This window comes from Lolium perenne, chromosome 6, assembly GCF_019359855.2.
Source record: "Lolium perenne isolate Kyuss_39 chromosome 6, Kyuss_2.0, whole genome shotgun sequence".
In the NCBI taxonomy this organism is placed as follows: domain Eukaryota; kingdom Viridiplantae; phylum Streptophyta; class Magnoliopsida; order Poales; family Poaceae; genus Lolium; species Lolium perenne.
This window is the reverse complement of record NC_067249.2, coordinates 78,371,532-78,394,373: the sequence shown is the minus strand read 5'-3', so window position 1 is coordinate 78,394,373 and position 22,842 is coordinate 78,371,532. Positions and strand designations below refer to the sequence as shown.

General features: G+C 45.0%; 1 protein-coding gene across 1 annotated transcript; it reads left to right on the top strand.

Annotated features, from left to right (window-relative positions):
* The first annotated feature begins 15,993 nt into the window (after positions 1–15,993).
* On the top strand, positions 15,994–19,379 carry LOC127307773 (putative transcription factor bHLH041). Its single transcript, XM_051338544.2, has 5 exons — positions 15,994–16,253; positions 16,335–16,578; positions 16,664–17,500; positions 17,633–18,070; positions 19,082–19,379. The coding sequence occupies exons 1-5, from the start codon at positions 16,105–16,107 to the stop codon at positions 19,181–19,183; spliced, it is 1,770 nt and encodes a 589-aa protein (XP_051194504.1). The 5' UTR covers positions 15,994–16,104; the 3' UTR covers positions 19,184–19,379.
* Positions 19,380–22,842: the final 3,463 nt, after the last annotated feature.

Below are 22,842 nucleotides of genomic sequence, written 5' to 3'. Positions count from 1 at the left end.
CCAAAATTAATTTCAGATTGCGAGCTTTTTCGAGATCATGATCCATAAAAAGAATTGTATCGTCGGCATATTGAAGGATAGATAAACCCCCATCAACCAAATGTGGGATCACACCTTCAATCTGACCATCAGACTTGGCCCGCTCTATGAGTATCGCCAACATATCCGCTACAATGTTAAACAACATCGGTGATAACGGATCCCCTTGGCGCAACCCTTTTCATGTTTGGAAATAGTGGCCGGTGTCATCATTAACCCGGATTGCCACACTACCTCCATACACAAAATCATAAATTAGAGCGCGCCACTCTGGAGAAAAACCTTTCATCCTAAGTGTCTGCTGCAGAAAAGACCACTTGACCTTATCATACGCCTTTTCGAAATCTAATTTTAAAATGACCCCATTTAATTTCTTAGAATGCATCTCATGTACCGTCTCGTGCAACACTGCCACTCCATCAAGGATATTCCTTCCTTGCATAAAAGCGGTCTGTGATGGTTGAACAACATGATCGGCAATCGTATTAAGTCTAATGGTGGCCACTTTCGTGAAAATCTTGAAACTGACGTTTAATAGGCAAATAGGTCTATATTGTTGAATCCTTTCTGCCTCATTAACCTTCGGTAACAAAATTACTTCACCAAAATTTAGACGAAATAATTCTAGTTGTCCTGTGTGGAGATCACCGAACAAATCTAGAAGGTCCGATTTAATAGTATCCCAAAAAGTTTGATAAAACTCCGCTGGAAAACCATCTGGACCCGGTGCTTTATTGCATTCCATTTGGAAAATTGCCTTCTGAACCTCATCCTCAGAATAAGGTGCGGTTAGTAGGCCATTTTCTTCCATAGAAACTTGGGGTATATCATCCGTTAAGTCCTCGTTAAGAGAAAAAGAGCTTTCCTCCGGAGGACCGAACAGGTCTTTATAATAATTAGTAATGTATGATTTGAGTTGCTCGTGGCCTTCAATCACCCCTTCCTCTTGGATAAGAGAATGAATACGCTTTTTCCGATGTCTGCCATTGGCTAATCCATGGAAATATCGCGTATTCGAATCACCCTCCAAAATGAATTGGGCTTTGGATCTCTGATACCATTTGAGTTCCTCTTCGCGAAGAAGACTCGCCATCTGTGCATTGGATTGATTCTTAAGATCAATCTCTTGCGTGGACAGCGGTCTCACTTCCGCTACGGCCTCAAGATCATCAATCACTTTTGATAAGCGAGCCTTTTCTTTTTTAAGAATACCAGCCATATGAGCAGCCCAACCAGAGAGATGTTTGCGCATAGCCCGCATCTTATTATTCCATCTCAATATTGGCGAACTACCCCCGACTGGTCTTTCCCAAACCATCTTAACCATCTCATGAAATCCATCACGATGTAACCAGCCAAGTTCAAATTTGAACGGCCGCTTACAAACAGGTCGAGGATTCCCAGTAGTTAGAAGGATAGGAGCATGGTCAGACAGTTTTTCAATACGTTCTAGTGCACGGACAGACACCATAGGATATTTATGTTCCCATTCGGTATCCATCAACACGCGATCTAGTTTCTCGTATGTGGGTTCAGGCAAGCTGTTGGCCCAAGTAAATTGTCGACCGGACATGAAAACCTCTCTTAAGTCTAAGCTATCAATGACAGCATTAAACAAGAAAGGCCAATGTCCATCGAAAATGCCTTTGCTTTTCTCATGAGGAAATCTCAGCAAATTGAAATCCCCTCCAATTAAAATTGGGTGCGGATTATCTTTTGCAAGATTTACCAACTCACGTAAAAAGTCAGCCTTAAAAGCGTCTTGGGCAGCACCATACACAGCGACCAGACTCCAAATGAAACCATCTGCTTTGTTCTGAATATCGAGTTTAATGTGATACTCGCCATCGGAACTAGCTAAAACGGTCATGGTGTCTATACGGACGCCAAGTAAAATACCCCCAGATCTGCCACGAGGCGGGCGAGAATACCACTGAAAGTTAATCCCGCCTGATAAACGGTCGAGGAAACTCTGTGAGAATTTTCGCCTACCCGTCTCAGATATAGCAATAAAATCTAAATCATAATCTCTACAACCATCGGCAATGTGAGAATGTTTAGCCAAGTCACCAAGACCTCTGCTATTCCGAAACATGCCATTCATCGAGAAACTATTTTAGATTTAGTATTTTTGCCATATCTACGAGACTTCTTACCAGCGGACGATCGAGAACCACGTGCAGAAGCATTTAGATCATAAACAGAACTAAGCTCTGAGTGTTCTAAATCGACCTCTGTAACACTCCCAACTATAGCCGAGAGAAGTTGACCATCTAGGATGTCATCATCATCATCATCGTCTACAATAGAAGTGGCAGGCTCAGTGGATCCATTTGAAGCAACCGTTAAACGGTCAAGCTCCGTTTGTCTCAACACATTAGCCGATGCTAAAATCTCATCAGACCGACTACCCAACGAGACCCCTAATTTACATAAATTAGAAGAAATCCGAGTATCCGAAAAAGAGGTAAACGACTTGGCTGTTTGTTTAGTACCTGCCGTGTCGAGGTTCAACTCCGCCTTGCGCCGCATAGCTCTCTGCATCACGTCTTCATCCGTGACCCCCGCGCCATCCTCCGCCACCGCATACCTCCCACTCCTCCTCACTGTCGGCTGAACAACCGGTGGAGGAACCGTGGGCTGAGGCTGCGGTGCGGCAGCAGGCGGAGACGGGCTCAAACGTGGTGAAGCAGGCACCGAGCCCGACAGCGAAGATGTAGTAGACGGTACAGGGGTAGCTGGCGAAGAAGCCCCCTGCACCGAGCCCGACTGCGACGCCGCTGTCCCCCCAGGCGAAGGGGGCGTGGAAGATGGGCTGGGGCTCCTCCCCAACCCGGCCTGCACCACTGCCGGAGAGTGCAGCTGGGCCGGCGATGCCCCCGTCATCTCGTCGCTGCGTCCAGGGCGAGCGCATGGCAACTGCTGCATCGCCAGGCCCTGGGCCGGCTCCTGCTGCAACCGCCCCGCCGGTCCAAAGGCCAGCTGCTGCAAAGGCACGGAACCACCGGCCGGCTGCTGCTGCCCCTCTGAACCGACGTCACGCTCCTGCTGCTCCGTCGGAGTAGTCGCGGCCAGCTGCTGCCCCGGGGCCGCCGTGTCCACCGCCGAAGAAGGGGAAGTCCTCGGCTGTACCCTCTCCGTCTGAGCTGAGGTAGAAGACGGAGCGGGAACAACTGAGGGACTACCCACCGGTGTAGACGACGAAGCGGGGCGAGTCCTCCCCTGCATAAAAGTCCGGACGCGAGACGGAGAAGATGCCCTGGTCGTAGACGGCGGAGTGGCCACCAAATGCGGCGACACCGTCATGGCTCGAGCCACAATCTCCCGCCCCCTGTCTGTCCTCGGCGAGTGGTTAAACGGGGTCAAAGCCACCTGAGTAACCGGTACCGAAGCTGTGTCAGATGAGGTCCTAGGTGCATGGCCATCAACCTCCATGTGTGAGGACCCTGGTGCCATATCTGCCGCAGGATCATCAAACCCCTCATCCTCAAAACCATGAGACGCATCATCATCATCGTCGCCCTTCCAGAAGAAAGGTCGAAACCGAGGATCCGGCTTATACCCCGGAGCCTCCCGACGAAACCGAAATCTATACCTGTTAAGCTGTAGACGAGCCAGGACCTCTAAGCATGGTGGCCTGTCTTTAGACTTATCTTTCTCCAAAACAGAAACATTCCTCATGGCCACCTGAATCCGAACTATCCCCTGACTCCGGAGGGTATACAAGTCCACATCAAGAGTAGAGCCAATAAAAGTACCAATAGCCCATAGACCCAGGAAGTGACGGAGAGAGTCTGGCACACCTTCGACATGCACCCACACAGTCTCCATAACAAACTCAGGTGTAACATCCTGATGAACCCGAGAAGATACAATAACCTGTGCATTTATCTTAGGCACACTCATCTGCATGCCATCGATCCTCAACAAGTCATCAGCTGTAGGGAGCGCAATCAAATAAGCATTGTTACCATGAGGCACCGCCTCCCACTTCCAAGTGGGGTTCCCCGGACACATACGAGCCAAGAGACTCTGGACATCTGCCGCAGCAACATTCCCCTCCCCTGACACTTGTACCAAGGCTGTAGGTGCTCCAGAGTATGACAACTGCGGCTTATACAGTGAATCAGGGATCTGAAGGTCAAGCGTAGCATCATTACCACATCCAACAAAAGAACTCATGGGCTTCGGAGTCTTCAAAACAGGGCACCGAATGGTCGGGTGTGCCCCAGAGTCACAGACCAAACAGTAGTGTAGCACCTTGCAGTTCTTTGTTGCATGAGTATTGTCCGCACACTTCCAACAGCGACCCACTTTCTTCGGCTTCACAACAGGTGCAGCGGCGACTGGTGCAGCCGTGGGCAGCTGCTGTGGTACAGGAACAACCTCGACCGCAGGTGCAGAGACCATACCCACCGGTACCGAAGTATCCTGCATCATCCCCTGCACTGTGGGCTGCGGCGCGAAGGTCCCTCCTCCCACCGCTCCCACCGCGGCGGCAGGCTTCTTCTTTCTCCTCTTCTTCAGCTGTCCCGGCTGCGCCGCCTGCTGAGCCACAGGCTGCTGCTGCGACTGAGGCACCACCGGCTGCTGCATAGGTTGAGGATACTGAAAATACTGCCCTTGATACTGTGGATACAGCTGCTGCGGCGGGTACTGTGGTTGTTGCTGGGGCATGAAACGCGCAGCCGGCATGCGCGGCGGTGGAGGGCGATACCCTACTTGAGGGCGAGGCGGCGCAGCAGATGCCGGCGGCATGAGGGCACCTGCCGGCCATCCTTGGAACCCCGGAGGGCCTTGGTACACCCCGTTCCCCGGCGCAGCGACCGCCGGCGCAGGCACCGGCGCCGAAGGCGGTTGCGAAGACCCTGGCGGCACCGGGCGGGACGGCCCAGACATCGCCCCGACGAAGGCGCCTCCGGCGACCACGTCGACGAAGGAGCGTCGAAGCGGAACGCCCGAGCGAGGTGTAGGCGATGGCGATGGCGAGGAACGCCTACATGCTTTCATCAGCATGTGTGACATTAACCAAATGAACTAAACATTGTCGAAGAGTTCAAGAGTACACAAATTACTCCATCTTCCTAAGTGCATGACGTTAATCTGTGACCTTACAAAAACTACCGAGTCCTTCAAAATTGAACGCGTAGTAGTTGCTACTCCCATGGATCACAAATACCATTTCACCGCATATATTTAGGAATTGGTTAAACAGAGTGGATAAACTTAATAATAATCATATATATTGGAGAGCTTGATCTAAAAATATCCTCGATAGAGAGAGTATGTGCTTTAAGACGGCTTATGTGGAAATGTCTTATGATATTGTTTTAACAATGAAAAGGTTTCCAATTTATTGCACTAATTTTAGAGCCTACGCATGTGATCCATATGTGGTCTTTGCTGCAATTTGTGAAAGTTCATTTCAGCCTCTTGATATATCCATTCGTAGATAGATGCACGGACATTATACAACATGTTTGGCTAGTGGCTCGATAATACGATTGATGTTGTATGAGTTGAAATCATTAGCCCATTGATCATTTCAGTTATCTTTCTAACTATTTTTTTCCTCTTAATTTTTTACCATGTAGCAAATTGTACGGACTTAACTCGCAATAATGAATGGGTTTGTGCATAAGCCGGTGTAGAGGTATGGATAAAATCCATTTCTATAATTTCTTATAAATATTGCTATTTTAGATATACCATGTAAGATTTTTTTATAATGTTGAAGAGAGAGAGAGATCAAATTATATTTTCTTAGCTAAGAGATTATCTTTCTCATGAAAAACACCACTTTTTGCATTGTTTGAGATGGCATATTTTTTTCACAATTTACGTTAATTAATTTTAGCCTTCAAATAATTCTAATATGCATATGAGTATTTATTGTAATAGAAGACAATTCAGATAACTTTGCACCAGATGATTCCTAAGGGGTTTTATTAGGATGGTTTTAGTGAGATTGGGAGGGACATTTTGGTAACAACTTTTTAAATTTCAAAAGTGGACAAATATTAGGTTAACTATGTTAAATATAAATAGAAATAACTATTTTGAAGTCGATTAATAAGTACTAATAATCACTAAAAGAGACAAAGAAATCTTATTCCTATTGAGAGAATTGCCTACATGCCACGAGTAGGAGCTTTATCTATACAACTGCCAAGCTAATATTCTTCTATAGTTAAGGCCTCTCAATGTGAAAATTCATCTATGCCCGTGGTGGCAATAATCTTACGGGACTATTTTTTTAATAAGCAACACTTCTCCACCATGTGTACCCATTCTCCTACACTGCTCCAATTCATAATGAGATATCTTCACTAAGGTTTTGGAGGATATACTACAGGAAAGATGCAAGGTGTTGATGGCTAAAAAGCCGTCGGCACAGACCTAAATGCCGTCGGCACTATCAGACCTCGTCAAAGCCAACAAAGCCGTCGGCGGCACAAGTGCCGGTGGGAACACCAGCTGTCTAATGACCGTTTGCCCTCATAAGTTCTGTGCCGATGGCATTGTGCAAAAAAATCAACCTTTTTTCATATTTTTTGAGTTGTTTGATAACTTATTTTCTAAGCATGCTTAATATCAGGTCAAATTACTTATTAATAGTCAAACTTCTCATTTGGTCACCCATCCTCAAACTGTTTTCATCCCCCGCACGCTTAACTTTTTTGTTCCTTCCGGATGAGCTTGCTGCATTATAATTTGTTGACAATATTATCCTATGAATCCTATTAACCATGGGCATGACATCACACTTCTTTATTATTTGACTTCCAAAAAATTATTTGACTGAACAACAATGACTAAGTAATAATAATCTTGAATTCAAACAACAATAAAATGAATTTTCCTTATTTTTTTTGTAAAAACAATTCACTTATGTCTAAACGCTGGAAAAAATTCTATTTCCATTTTGAATTTGAGGAATCTAAAAAATCTCTAAAAGGCCATATGCGTTAAATTTGGATGTAAATTTTTTTGTACATACATTTTCATATAAAAACATTTTCATCGAAGGTCGCATGCAACCAGAAAAGCCATTTTACTGAAAGATGACACCATTTTGCCAAAAAAAGTCAAAATTCATGTTTGTTAATTTCCCATACAACTAGGACACATAATACATGGTCATTTCCGATGACTTTATTTTTTGAAATTTCTAACATTTTCCTATATTTTTTCGAAAACTAAAAAGTAGATTACGAGGAGGGTGCGTGGAGCAAAAAAAGCTAAGTTGACGGCTTGCTGTCGGCACAATGCTAACTTCGTTGCCTCGCCGTCACGACCCATGGGGCCACACGTCCCAATCTATGCCGACAGTTTTCATGTGCCAATGATGGCCGTCGGTACAGGTTGCCCCTATGCCGACGGCTGGCTTTGCAGCCTGCCCTGTTCGGCCCCTATGCTGATGTCCTCGGAATAAAACCGTCGGCACAGTGCCAGGACGTTGGCACTTTGACAGTTTCTGTAGTGATAGAAGGATTGCTTTTCAGCTCTCAAGTAGGGGATTATCCACTCAAAAGAAACGTAAGTACTACCTCCGATTCAAGGAATAAGGTGTCCTCGTTTTACGTGCTTTTTATTTGACTAAGAATTACTTCAAATATATAAAGATTGTTTGTATGAAATTAACATCATTAGAAAGTGTTTTTTAATAAGAATCCAACGATACTAATTACATATAATATAACCAAGATTTTGTTGCTTAATTTTTATGGTCAAAGTTCGCCTTGAAATACGTGTGTGCCTTATTCCTTGGGACGGAGGTAGTATTGTTACTAGGGGTGTTCACCTCCTAGATCGGAAAGGATGCTTGGGAGTTAGAATCTTTATGAAAAATACAAGAATTTTATCAAGGTTGGAGATCGTCTAGTTTGTGTGAAATCTACATGAGTAAATGGGCATGCGCATTGATGCCCTAGGAGGGCATAAGATGGAGGTTGAGGATGCTCCATTGTGGTGGGGGACCAAGACGGCGGTATTGGATGAGGAGGGCGGCAACCACTACAATCGTGGTGGCTGAGACCTTGGTAGTTTTGAGACTTGGTGGTTGAACCATTCTAATACAGATTTAGGATTGCAACACGGTGGACATTGTGGAATATTTCACGCTCTGGGATACAGTGCAAGATTTTGCCATCGACGTGCATGAACATGACAGTGTCACCTGGAGGCAAACTCCGGGCGGATCCTACACAGCGAAATCAGCCTACGAGCTGTTCTTCGTGGGCAGAACTGTTCTCTCATGTGCGCAGGAGCTGTGGACGGCCGGGGCACCACTCAAACATAAGATCCATATGTGGCTTGCACTGAAAGATCGCCTGTGGATGGCGGACAGGTTAGCGAGGCGAGAGCTACATCACTCCCCCTATGCCCGCTCTGTTGCGAGGAGATGGAAACCATTGAGAATATCATGGTGCAGTGCTCTTTTTACAGGGAGGTGTGGTATCACATGCTCCTGCCGCAGCGGCTGCACAGATTCACTCCTCCGGCGACAGCTGAAACCAAGACTTGGTGGCCTAGGGTTTCCGCGGCGGTGAGTCACAAGCATTGCAAGGAAGGCCTCATCGTGCTGATTTCCAGGGAGCTTTGGCTAGAGAGGAACGCTCGTATCTTCGACAAGGTTGCAACCATGCCTTTGGAGTTATGTAGGCGAATCAAAGCGGAGTTTGCACAGTGGGGAAGGGCCAGGCTGTGGGGTTCCGGCAGTGGAGTGGAGTCTAGGTTAGAGAGAATTACAATCTCGTGAGTTAGCTGTTCTTGATTCTAGGTGGATGGGGCAAGGCCCAGATCGGTTGTGATCTAGGTTTCTTTCCTTTCCTTGTAAAACATTCTCCCTTTCTTAATGAATGAAGACACGCGACGCTCGCGCATGTTCTTAAGAAAAAAAGGATTGCAACAACAATCAAAACTCTAGGGGTGCATCCTTTTGTTTGCTCGATTTTCTCTAGCTTCGTTCATACTCTTATTCGACGTATGACATAGAAATAATTGCATCACAAATACAAAAATAAGATCAAGTTATGTTTCTTACACAACTCTACTGAATAAAAGACGACGATATTGCATGGAAGGGACTAAATACTGATATTGATACGAATGAAATAGGCACTCGGTCAGAAACTCAATTCGGCTCCCAGGTGCGTATGATCCCTCTACAATAAAAAAAATATTTCCAAGTGTTCAAAAATTTTGACAAAAAAATTTACATGTACATCTCCATAATATATGTGTGTTCGTCAAGTTTCACGAAAAAATGATATTTTTTGTAGTCTATGTGAAAAAGAGAAAGTTTATCTTGTGACAAGTCCTTGTTTTAGCACTGAATTTTGTCTTTTTTACACACGCTACATGACAAGTCGATTTTTGATGAAACGACTCTGTGAGCGCGTAGCACATGAAGATGTACGTGCGAAATTTTTGTTTCAATTTTTTTGATATTTCCAAATGTGTCTAACATGTATTTCAAAATAAAGGGAGCATACGTTTCCATGTGCCAAAACATCACTCCCGCACTCGGTTAGTTATTTAAAACAACTTCATATTCATGTGTATGTAAAGATGGAAAACTCAAGTGCTGGAAGGTTGGGTTGCATGTTTACTCAGCTAACCAAGTGAGATAGAATTGGCTATACTAATCGGTGTCATTGAGGTACGTACAGTACTTCTCTAGCAAACAATTAAATCATTTATAGTCTCAATAATACTTCAAATGTTAATATTTTTTTTTTGCGAATGGCCGAATGTTGATACTTCAATGTGCTGTTCCACTAATCTTGCTTAGGAGTATATTAAATTAGTTAGTGCGTTGATTCTTTGACTAGCAGTACTACTAACCAAGTACAGTTTCATAAGAGTACGAGTGAAATATACAATGGTCCATTGCACTCATGTGTGCACCAGGAGCTGCGGCCTTGACCTGGCTTAAAGAAAGGTACACAGAGGTAGACCAAATCCCATTTTGGCTGATAAAGCAGTGGACTGAGTTCACGGGATTGGCCATGGACACCATCCATGGCGCTTAAATAAACTTGCTTACGAGCTCGTCCTCGGAAAAGGAGATCAACACATGTTTCACCTGAAGGGAAAACCTCGTAACTGATCAGGATGCGTTTGACTGCATCCGCGTGGGCTATATGTAATTACACTGTATTTTAATATGGTGTATGTGACATACTCCATCCGTCTCACAAAATATGTCAAATGTTTTTTAAAATTTGGATGTATCTGTAAGATACATCTAAATTTTGACAAATCTTCAACATGTTTCGTGGGACGGAGGAAGTACCACTTCTATCTACGATAGGATGTCGTAAATTTGTCTAAATTTAGATGTATATTGACACTCTTTAGTGTAAGATACATCCGAGTTTAGATAAATTGTTGATATGTTTTTACGAATGGAGGGAGTATGTGTTTTTCTAGTGATACATATAAAACTGATGTTATCTATAGTGTTTCTGAAATTATACTGACATTATGAGAGAGGGGGTACAAAAAGAAAAAAATGATGAAAACTCGTGTTTGAATAGTATAATTGCTGACATCCACAGTGGTCGATGTCATATTTCTTTATTGTTTGAATTTCAAATAATTCTTTTAATAAAAAAAGTAATGATGTAATAATAATCTTGAATAAATAAATAAACATTAACTTTATAATTTGTATTATTTTTAATTATTTTAATTTTTTTAATTTTTTTGCAAACCTAAAACCTGAAAATTTGAAATTTTATAATTTGCTAAACCTGAAAAGTAATGGTAATCTTTATGCATGATGTAATTATTAATTTTAATTTTAAAAAAATAAAATATAATATAAAATCCTAAATTTCTAGTAAAAAACTAAAATCTTCCTGCTTTCATATTTTAATTTGGAATTTTGAAAATCTAAAAAATGGCTAACCGGGAAAACCTGGTGAATTCGGATGTAACTTTTCCCCCCGATCATTTTGATATATTATACGCTTTTTTCCGACGTCGTAGGCAAAAGTTAATGCCATTTTACCTTTTTCTAAACTTTTTATGCAAAAATTCAAAATTCAATTTTGTTAATTTTTCCTAATAGTAGGTTGTGTAACATACAAGAATCTCAAAAGATTTTTTTTGAATTTTCTATCATTTTCTTTTCTATTTCACAGAGTTAAAAAGGGCGATCTGGAGGGGTGGAGGTGCGTGGGGAGCAGAAAAACCTTTAGCACCAGTTCGTAACACGAACCGGTGCTAAAGGGTTCGCGGCTGACACCAACCCTTTAGCACCAATGTCCCGCATGAACCGGTGCTAATGCCGCGGCTGATCCCCTGAACGTCCAGACCGCATTAACTGGTGCTAATGAGAAGGTAGGACCCCTCGTGGATCAAATGTGTAGCCATAAGAATAACATGTAAAAAACTAACCTCGTAGCATGATGACAACCACCCTAGTTGTAAATAGACCGATCATTCATCTTCACTCGGCTACATCCATAATCCGGCCATATGCGCTGGTCATACCTCTGGTCAAAGGTAAGATCCCTCATGTCCAATGTGTAGCCATTGGAATAACATGTAAAAAACGCGCATTTCCAACATTGTTAAATATAATATTCTTTATACACTTCTAAAGTGCCGAAACTAAAGCACCCCCTCAATGAATATGAGCTTTTGCATTCTTGTCAACCTCAATTCAAGTAATTTCTGAACATATTTGTAACAAGTGGCACCAGAACCGAAGCATGTGCTGTCATTTCATATATGTGTTGCCAAATACATGTATGCTACTTATTTTAAATGTGTTATTGTATGATTACGAATTAATTATTTAATTCTAGGACTAGCACGTGTTTTCAAATATTTTCAAAAGTGTGACCGGAGGTCGGTTAGCAGTTGACCGATCGGATGTTAGAAATCCGACTGGGCGTCGGCCGCTGGTCACCAGTTGGTCGATAGCTGGCCAACAGGTCAGCTATAGACCGACCACCGATGATTTGCATGTTTTGGTTTAGGATTTGTAGGGGTGATATCTCCCGGCACTTATGGCGCCATTTTTTTGCTGCCACCGCTCTCCCGCCATATGTTCCCGCCACCTCTCTCCCGCCATATTTAAACAGTAGTAAAGATACATCGATAGTGAAATTTAAACGCTACGACATAGTGATACATAGGTGATGCATACATAAATATCAATATCTGATACATACATAAATGTCTGATACATAGGTCATGCCTACATAAATGTCTGATACTATGGACGGTGTCTGGGCTGTCGTGGGGACGATGTATGGGTTGTCGAGGGCTGTCGAGCAGGGTCTACCGCTGTTGTTTGTGTTGCAACTGCCTGCATATGTGCTGCTATGTTTGCATCTCGAGTTGCTTTCCTTTGCATAACTTGTTGCTTCATGAACTCCTGCAGTTTGGTACGCAAAAAACTATACTTCCACTGATGGTTCTGGATGCACAGCTTCTTGAAGAGATTCGTAAGGTTCTTATTCCTGAATTGTGTGTAAAAATTGGCCCCCAGGTGGCACATGCACCAACGGCTCTGAATGTCAATCCATGGTGTTTCGTACCCAGGCTCTGAGTGTCTTAACAACTTTCAGTATACTTGCATGCACGTCATGAAGGATGCAAACATTCAGCTTGTCCTTCACAATTGAAATCTTCAGCTGCCTGAAGAACCATAGCCAGCTTTCGGTGTTCTCACTCTCCATGAAAGCAAAAATGAGTGGCACAATTTGATTGTTTCCGTCCATTTCAATGGCGATCGAGATTTGACCCTTGTACTGACCGGTGAGAAACGTGTCGTCCACACATAACACGGGTCGACAGTGCCTGAAAGATTCCATGCAAAACACCAAACGAGAAAAAAACTCTATGCAGAACCCTGTAAATTGGGATCTCTGGCAAAAACAAGTCTTGAATGCTTATATATGTGTCTGGATTCCTCATCTGCAGTGTCTGCAACAAACGGACAATAGCGTCGTATGCGTCTCGAAACGAACCAAATCTCATCTCCAGCGCCCTTTGCTTAGCCCTCCAAGCCTTGACATACAAAATGGTGTACAAATGATGCTTCTTAACATTCTTCCGTATGCCCCTTACTCCCATGGCTTGCCCTTCCACTATTTCTATGTACAACAACCGAGCTATGAGATTAGACAACAGGTTCGAATGATCGTTGGCGATACTTGCAAGCTCACAAGTGTGCGCCACAAAGTCGGTCACACGCCATGTTGTGTCATACTTAGGAACATACCCATGAACCCTTCCAGGACAATTGATGTCCAGGCATTCCATCGTCAGGTATTTTCCAGATGACACGCTTGTTCTGAGCAGCCTTTCAGTCGCCAATGCCCACTTAATTATTGCATCCTACATATGTCGCTTCGACGGAAACATGGCCCCTACGGCGACATTGTTCTGGTGATACTCCCAGTTAGAATCAAGACCATCGTTGATTGTCATTGCAGACGAAAAGTTCTGATTCCATCTGCCAGGAATAGGCACCTCCTCCCCATCATCAGACTCATCGGAATCATCAGCATCACTTTCACCTTATGTATCTTCCTCTTCCATCTGGTTCTGCATGTATCCATTTTCTTCTTCACCATCAACCTCACTGTCTTCTCCTACGTAACCATCACCCTGACCACTATAAATATCTTCCGCATGGCTGCTCTGTCCAGGCTCGTAACCACCGCCTCCGCCGGGTACTTGACTTCTCTGGCCTGATTCATTACCACCACCACCGCCGTGTGCTTGACTGCTCTGGCCCACCGTAACCGCCTCCAGGAGGCGCTATCTCCTTCGCCACCGGAAGAACTAATGCCACAAGGTTAGTTCCTCTCATATCAGACCCTTTTAACCAGCTCACCTACTTAGAGGCATCATCTATAGGCCTCAGATACCAGAAAATGTTTGATAGCGACTTAGTCCACAATGCATGCACACCCACTATGTGCCCTTCAGGATTAAGCCCGAAACATTCTGTCAACCAGTCCTTCACCTGCTCAATTATCCATGTTCTAGGGGCAGTCAAATCCATCTCTACAGATTTGAACTCACTCAGATCAACTCCCATATCATTTGACCGGACACTACCCAAACCATAGTAAAATACTATCTTCACTACATCTGTCATCTTTGCTCACCTAAAAAAAAGTTCCGTCCGCGTCAAAAGCGTAACTACTGCGTACACAACACATAAATACACTAACACCAACAACAGCCCACATAAACCTACAGAGTTAACACTAATATGCAAAGATTAGGGTTTATCCTTGTCGCTGAGCAGCCTCTCCAACTGCAGCAGCACGAACAACACGCAGCAGTTTAGCACCAGCACCAATCCGCAGTAGCAACTCAGACCCTTACACCACCACCAACCTCCACTACTTCATCACCATTGCTGCTAAATAGCACCACCAGTCGCCTCCAAACCTTAACCCATCTGTAGATCGGGCTTCCCTCAACTAATGGCAACAAAATGTCGAAGTTTTGCTAGCTAAATCAGTGGAAATTTGAGAAAAACAGAGTTTTTTTTTGTGTGGTGTTCTTCGTGCTCCCGTCGAACACTGAGGAGAGCCAGGAAGAAGAAAGAAGGAAGAAGAACGGAGCGTGGTTAGGGACCGTCTGCTGGCGCGGTAGGTCATGCCATGCACGGTCGGACGGCGGTCGGACGGCTGCCGACCGATCAGCCTGCTAGTGGCCGACGGGGCCTGTCAGCTGGTCGGCCTGCACTGCGACCTGCAGTCGGACGGCTGCTGGCCGATCGGCCCGCTGCTGACCCATCGGTCAGGTGAAATCCGACCCGGTCACACTTTTGAAAATATTTGAAAACACGTGCTTGTCCTGGAATTAAATAATTAATTCTTATTATTAGAAAAATTCGTTTTATACTAGCATATATGGGTTTTTGGCAAAAACATGTGTGGTCAATTGACCACGCTGGTGTCAATGCGGCTCTGCCATTGTTTGTAACACTACCTGGTGGAGGTATATCAATGGTGAAATGAACGGTTCTCCATAATAGATGAGCGAAGGGACAAGCGAAAAATGAATGGATCATGCACTCCTTACAATCACATAAAGGAGATTCCTTACAACCATTTTTCGCACTGCGCGTTATCTTTAACAAGAATCACTTTTCTACTAGGGACAATATATAAAGACCTTTAATTTTAAAGGTACATTTAGTTTTCAAGTAAACTTCCAGAGGTGTTTAGTTTCCACACAAATGTATCCACGTCATCTGTTAAGTTGATCATCACAGGCGTCGATCTAAACCAAATGTAGCCAATCATTCCACTTATTCCCGTTTAAGGTTCTCCGAAATTCGATATTTAAAGGATCTAAAGAGAGAACATCTGCAATAGGAACATTTTTTCTCCACAAAAGAGTGAAGGATACACAATCGAGCAAGAAGTTGATCCCCTAACCAGGTATCTTCCCATAAATGAGTCGATTGCCCACTTCCAACTTTGAGTGATCCTCTATTAAAGAAAAATCCTCTTTGAGTCTCATTAAACCTTTCGAGAATTAAGAGTTACTAGTAGGTTTCACAGTCACTTGTAAGTCATGTGAATTGTGATTTATGACTTATGAGAGGCTAACTAGGATGAGATGAGAGGCTCCCATAAAAGAAAACGATGAGCTGGGATGCTGAACTGAAGATCACCATTCATCAACCATCCAGCTACCCCTTAAGCTTGGCCCTTGCTGCCACCCTGGTTTGACCATCTTCTAAACCCATCACCACCTTTGAACGACTTTCTAGTATCTTCGTACTTTTCAAACCTGTGTCTCCATCCATTCTCTCAAAGCCAACCCAGCTTCCCTGCCCAACCGCACTTGCACTATACTACTGATCCTACTACTTTTCCCTCCACTCACGTCCACACATGCATGCATACACATTTGCTTGCACCGCCAACCCCGATCCATGTGTATATATACCAAGGATCGGAGGTTGACGACGGCAGTGACAACGAACCATCCTCGATCATCTACCGGTGGAGACAAACTAATGGAGGCTGCCAGCGCCGTGGCGATCTCTCCACGTTCTGCTTTGGGAGTATGATGGACACGCTCTTCGTGCTTGGCCAAGAATCCCGGCTGCGCATCCTCGAGCAGGCGGCGTCGCGCATCCCCGGTTGCGTCTACCTCTGCGTCTGGGCGCCCATCCCCGGCGGCCACCATCCTCCCCGTTCCGCCGCCGCCAGCAGGTAAGCACAGTCCATCAATTAGCTGTTGGATGCTTGGGACGGGTCGTCTCTTACATTGCGCTGGGGTTTAACCATGAGCAGGGCTCATCGCCACCTGCTCTGCCTCGACGCATGGCTCCGTGACGGCGGCGGCAGCGGTGACAGCGACCGCGCGCGCGCTCTGTTCGACGCCTACCGGGGATCGCTCTGCGCGGCCGTAAGCGGGTGCGTGCCAGGGTGGGCTTACGGGGACGGCCGGGCGTACATGGAGCTGCCGGAGCACGATCTGGCGCTCACAGCGTCGTCGCCAGTGCAGCAGCAGTTCTACCAGGAGGCTGGCATCAAGGTTTTGTTCATTCATAATCTTGCATGTATGAATGCCAATGCATGCGTTTGAACGACGCTGAGCGGTGTTTATGCATGTCCGGCAGGTGGCGGCCTTCATGGGATGCGAGAGCGGCGAGATCGAGGTGGGCTTGTCGACGCCGGCGGGACAGACGAATCTTCAGGCGAGCCTGGGCCAGGTATTCTCCGAGGACTTCTTCCAGCAGTCGCTTCTAGAGGAGCTGCTCCAGCTCCCGCCGACGCGGCCATCTTCGTCGTCCTCCTCTCTGCCGTCAATCTCCGTGGGCAGCCCGGCCGACGGCTCGACGTCGCTCTTGCGCAGCACAATGGCTGCCATGTCGTCTACCACGACGTCTCCCAGGGATCTGACGGCTGCGCAGATGCTCCACCCGTTGCGTCCGCCGCACCCGGTGCCGTTCAGCCGTCACGGCCCTGGCCACGGGCACCTCCACTTCCCGAGCGCTGAGGCCGACGACGCCGCGATGGCGCAGGCCATGCTCACCGTCATATCTTCTTCCTCGTCGTCGTCAGGGATGCCTACCACATCTATGCCTATCGTACCGGGCAACCACCGCGCGCGTAGATCGCCGCGCCGGGGCTCGACGACGACGGCGTTCAGGGCGTATAATGCGGCGCTGGCGCCGAGGGCGCCGCGGCGAGCGGCGGGCGCGCCCGGGCAGCGGATGATCAAGATGGCCATCTCCATCCTTAGGAGAATGCAGGAGTACAACGGCCAGGAGCGCAGGTCCGGGGCGACCGCGCAGCGTTGGCGGGAGGATGACGAGGAGACCGCGGCAGCATCGGCGCCAGCGGCGGCACCGACGAGCAGCCAGCTCCACCATATGATATCGGAGCGGAGGCGGCGCGAGAGGCTCAACGAGAGCTTCGAGACGCTCAGAGGGCTGCTTCCTCCCGGATCAAAGGTTTGCACACATTCGTACATTGTGTTTGTGTATCATCCTACTCCGTTTGTTTAAACTCGTTCGAAGTTCGAGCTATTTTGTTTCTAAAATTGATCGATGCTTAGTTAGGCTAATGCACATTTTGTTGTACAGAAAGACAAAGCCACCGTCCTCGCCCACACGCTGGACTACATGAACATCATGATGACCCAGATCTCCGAGCTCGAAGCCAAGAACCGAAGCCTCCAGGCGGCGGCGCAAACCCAGCGACACCAACGGGCCGTCAACGGAAGCTCCAGGGACAGACCACTCCTCCAAGCAGGCGGCTCGTCGGTGAGGGTACAAGTGGATGTGACCAGCAGCAGCGCCGGCGCGTCCACATCGTCGTCGTCGTTCTCGCCTGCGGATCATCACCGTGAGGTGACCATCAGGGTGGCGGCGCCGGGCGACCTGTCCGAGCTACTGGCCCGCGTGCTGGCTGTGCTCAAGGGCATGGCCGGGCACCGTTTCACGGTGGTCGCCGTCGACGGCAGGCGGCCGGACACCAACGGCGACGGCATTGCCCGGGCGAGCCTGACACTGCGAGCAACGGTATGATCGAACCAACTATAATAAGCTTACGTCATGATGTTCATGAATTGGTACGGCGGTTACGTCACGGACGGGTAGGAACGCACGTGAGATCTGGTGGGTTTCAACCGTTCAGGCCAGGTCAAAGTCAAACGGGATTAGCTCCTAGTATTTGGCCGACGGCGACGGCTGCCGGCGAAAACTCAGCGAGAAAGCTTGACCGCCCTTGAAATGTTCTCGGGTGACGTCACAGCCCGTCTCCTTTTCCTGTCAGTCGGAGTTCCTTTCAGTTTCAGAGAAGCTTCATCCGTCAGTTAATACTTTCGTGATCTACGTCTGTGCTCCACCACAAGAAAACGTAGAGAGATAGCGATAAATCGAGGTGTTCCAATCGCCATGACTTTGGCAGGACAGCAGGACGCTCTGAGGACTCGTGACCGTGCTTTGCTTGGCCAGAATAGCTTACTCATACCGTCCGCACAAACGAACGTGTGTGCTTGCTTGAAACCTGTTTTCGTCTCAGTTTTATAAATAAAGCCACGCGATTGAGCAATAGAGACGGGCTAGGAAATCTGGTCTCTCGGCAAAATTTCCAAACTCCGAACTTAAAATTCAAGAGTATTTTTTTTTTTTTTTTTTTTTTTTTTTTTTTTTTTTGCTTTTCTGAAGAGTTTATATGAATAATGGTGGATACGAGTTTAGGCTCGTTATGAATAATGGTGGATACTAGTTATGAATAATGGCGAATAGGCTTAGGCTTGTTTGAAACAAATGGTTTCGGTAGCAAGTAAATTTTTAGGGTTGGAATCATACATGATTTTTTTATGAAATGAACCCATCTGCTTGCTTTGCAGGATTGCCTATAACTATTTCTATTGTCATTCTTTCCCTTTTTGACCGTATTATGGCTGTTCTTCGATTGCACATGTTTTGGACCCGACATGTGTCTTTTCTCTCTCTACTAATTGCCTGAATGATGTCCGAGATTAATTACCGGTGCACGGTGGAATTGACTGGCTGTGAATCTTGTAGGTTGCCGGTGAAATCGACGAGGCGTCGTTGAGGGAAGCTGTGGCGAAGGCTGTCGTGGGTCTGGTGACACCGGCGCCGTCGGACGACGACGAGTCACCGTAGCGGATCAGCTTTGACCCTTCTTCCGTCCATATTGGTCCCGGTGTTTAGCCAGATGGGGACGCTGCAGCTATGCCTCAAACGAGGATTACAGATTGCGGACCTAGAATTTTTTTTCTCCGTGTGCTCTGTAATCTGTGCTCGTCGAGGATATTGACCAACTATAATCTGAATTTCTAGATGTATTGGAAGCAAGTGACATCGATTAGACCTTCTCTTTTCCGGTTTGGCTAACTCTATAAATCGTTCTTACTTCCGCCGTCCTCAAATAGTTTGGAGGATAGGGGAATCTCCAACGGCATGATAGAAACGGACTAAAAGCTTTTGTTTGTCTCCACCCAACCCAACCGCCAGACGTATAGTGACTGCATGTTCGCGCAGACGCATTCTAGAAGTAAATTTACGCCGCAAATGCGTCTGCGCCGACGTTGTTCGCGCGTCCATATGACCTAACTGGCCTCTCTCTTAATTAATGCATCATTTCTATGGCTAAAAGTGACCACACAAAAGTCATATTTCCCTCTTTCTCCTCCGTAATCAAAGCAAGGCTCAAACTCATGTTGTGGACATGGGCACACACATACAGACAGGTTAAAAAAAGATCCACTTTCGTGTTTGCGCCCGACGCAAACGGACCGAAACAAACACAAATCGTGTCTAAAATACGTCGGGCCGCTAGAGATGCCATAACTTATCTGCTTGGCTAAACTCGGGGGACACGAGCAGGCGAGCAACTCGTGACATGTGGAGAGTTGTGGCGCTCACATGTTGGTATATCTGACGACACCAATGATGTCGCCTTCGACGGTGACACCACATAAGCAACTCTACTGGTTAGAAGGATCATGTGGGAAGGCGTCGTTTCGTGCGCGGCCATCCGGTTTAGTGATAGGTTGGTGCCAGTGGACTTGTAGGATAGGTAGTACACTAGCTTCTTTCCGTAGTTGCTTTGTGCGCAGCGTGGATTGTTTTTTGCGTCTCAATTTGTATGTCAACTTAATTAGAGAAACTATAATTGTGGGTTTATAAACCATCTATGGGACACTTTTGCATATGTGGACGAAATATGCATGAAAAAGCAAGGGGAGTACGTGGGCTTTGATGCAAGAGCTAGCTGCAGCGCAGACTCATAGACACTTTGTGAGAGTGAGAAGTGGACCTAGTACCAACAAAGTAACACACTCTTATAGCTAACTATTATACATATTGGCTCTAAGCTACCTATAAATGACATGATATTATCTTATATCTAGTTGCTGGCTCTTCTATTGTCCTTGATATTAGACTACTCATATTGCATGTAACTCCAAGAGTAACTTTGTGTCCAACTCAACCAAACTGCTTATGTAGCAGTGAGTTAATAAAGAGAGAAGAGGATAGAACAACATAGCTAGTTACTGTAATATCACACTTCCCAAGATACAATGAGTCTACAAACTAATTAATGATGCCATCCATGATATTACTTTGATACTCCCTCCATACCGGTAAACAGGGTAATTACACATTTCGAGAAAGAAGTTTGACTATAAATTTAGCCAACAAAATACAAGATATATACCACAAAAATTATACCATTGGATTCATATTCAAAAGAAGTTTTCAATAGTATAATTTTTGTGATATATATCTTATATTATGTTGACCAAATTAGTAGTCAAACTTCTTTCTCGAAATGCGTAATTGCCCTATAACCATCTTATCTTAACGTCGCCACGTAATTTAGATATAGCGACAAAACATGATGTACAATGGTCTTTTGGCCTTATCTTTAGTAACCAGACATCCTAAATATGTGGTGAGAGAGATTGTGTTAAGATATCATCTCTTAGCTAAGAGAAGGAAAATATTTTTTCCAACATTCTCTTTCCTCCACCTCTGCATTTATATTATGTGGCAGTGCTAAGATATCACCATTGTACATGTCCTTAGAGCATGTACAATGGTTGGTAAGACGGTCCTATCTTAGACCCGCCACATAATCTAGATATAACCACAAAACATGATGGACAACTGGTTATTTTTTAGTCTTATCTCTAGAAACTAGACATCCTAAATATGTGGTGAGAGAGATTGTGCTAAGAGATCATCTCTTAATTAAGAGAAGGCAAACCATTTTTTCAACTTTCACTTTCATCCACATCACCATTTATCCTACATGGCACAACTAAGATATCACCATTGTACATGCCCTTATTCTCACTTTTATTCCTCATGTAGCCTCAACAAACTCCTCAAATCGTGCTGGTACCACACACACCTTCACCCCTCATTGCTTGGCTCTCCTTTTTTTTGTTGACAATCAATACCGCATATACTTATAGTAACAAATAGTAAATGGTAGAGATACACGAGCTGTCTTCAACGATTACAAAATAAAGTCTAAAAGATACTAGCAAATTTTTGAGGTGTTCAAACTCTTTTTTCTTCCCAGACGCAATCTTGTACTTTTCTGAAGATAGTCAAAGATAGCAAATAAACCATAAATGTGTAAATACCAACGAAATAGTTCTCCAATATTTTTAATTTAAGCCGCAATTCCTAGGTTGTGTGCACGCATGCAACCATTAAAATAATCAATCAACATCGAAAAGAGGACCAATACCAGTATGTCAGTGAATAACAACCGACTAGCTTTGTTGATGTCGCTGAAGAGCCGAGAGTACGAATCACCAATGTCGAGGACGTAGTAGCCGGGACAAAAACTGCAAGGATAATTCTCCTCGTGGGAACCATGAGAAAAGATCTAAAATCGATTTGCCGAAGCAAGATCTGAAGGTTCATACCTAGAGAATTGTAATCTTTCAACATCACTATTAAATTGATTGCAGATGGTGCCATCTCCATCTAGGGAAAACCAAGAAGAAGGCAGATACCAAAACCCTAACATAATCTACTGAAAACACTACTTTTAGTAAAAATTTCCAGACATGGATCGATTCCGCACTCCTCTCGACACCCGCGAAGCCAACTAGAGAAGGGGGAACCGGTCTATGGAAAGTGGAGGCAGCTAACATTTTATTGAGGGGCAATTTCTTAGCTCTCCTTAATTGTACCGCTTGACGTAACTACTCTGTTGTTTATTGAGGGGAAATTTTTGAAGACTATTATTTACAATACGCCTTAATTTTTGGGAAAAATCACAAAAAAAATTACGATCTTTACAATGGAAGGAGGGAGTAGTTATGTTGTTACATTATTATTATTATTATTATTATTATTACTACTACTACTATTACCTATATAAAAGCTGAAGGATTATGCTCACACGAGAGGCCTCCAAGGTACTGTTCACGTGTGCATTAATAGTGCCAACATCTTGGGCCTTTTTTCTTTTGTAGTAAATTTTTTGTAGTGATTTTCTTGACAATTCTGGAAACGAAATCATCAGCTTTGACAAGTCTTTTGATGGTAGTTTGCCAGCAAAATCTTTAGCTTTGGCACTACTTTTCTGACATTAACTACTTGATAGTACTTTTTGTGAGGGTAGTTAAGTATCTATATTTTCCCGAAATTAATTTATGGGTGCAATCTTTAGCTTCCAGTACTTTACTGGTGTTAGCTATCTAACAGTAATTTTCTGAGGGGTCTCGCACCTCACCAATTTTTACGTAGAACCGAAATTGGTACATGTAGATCGGAAACTGGTACAAAGGAAGCAC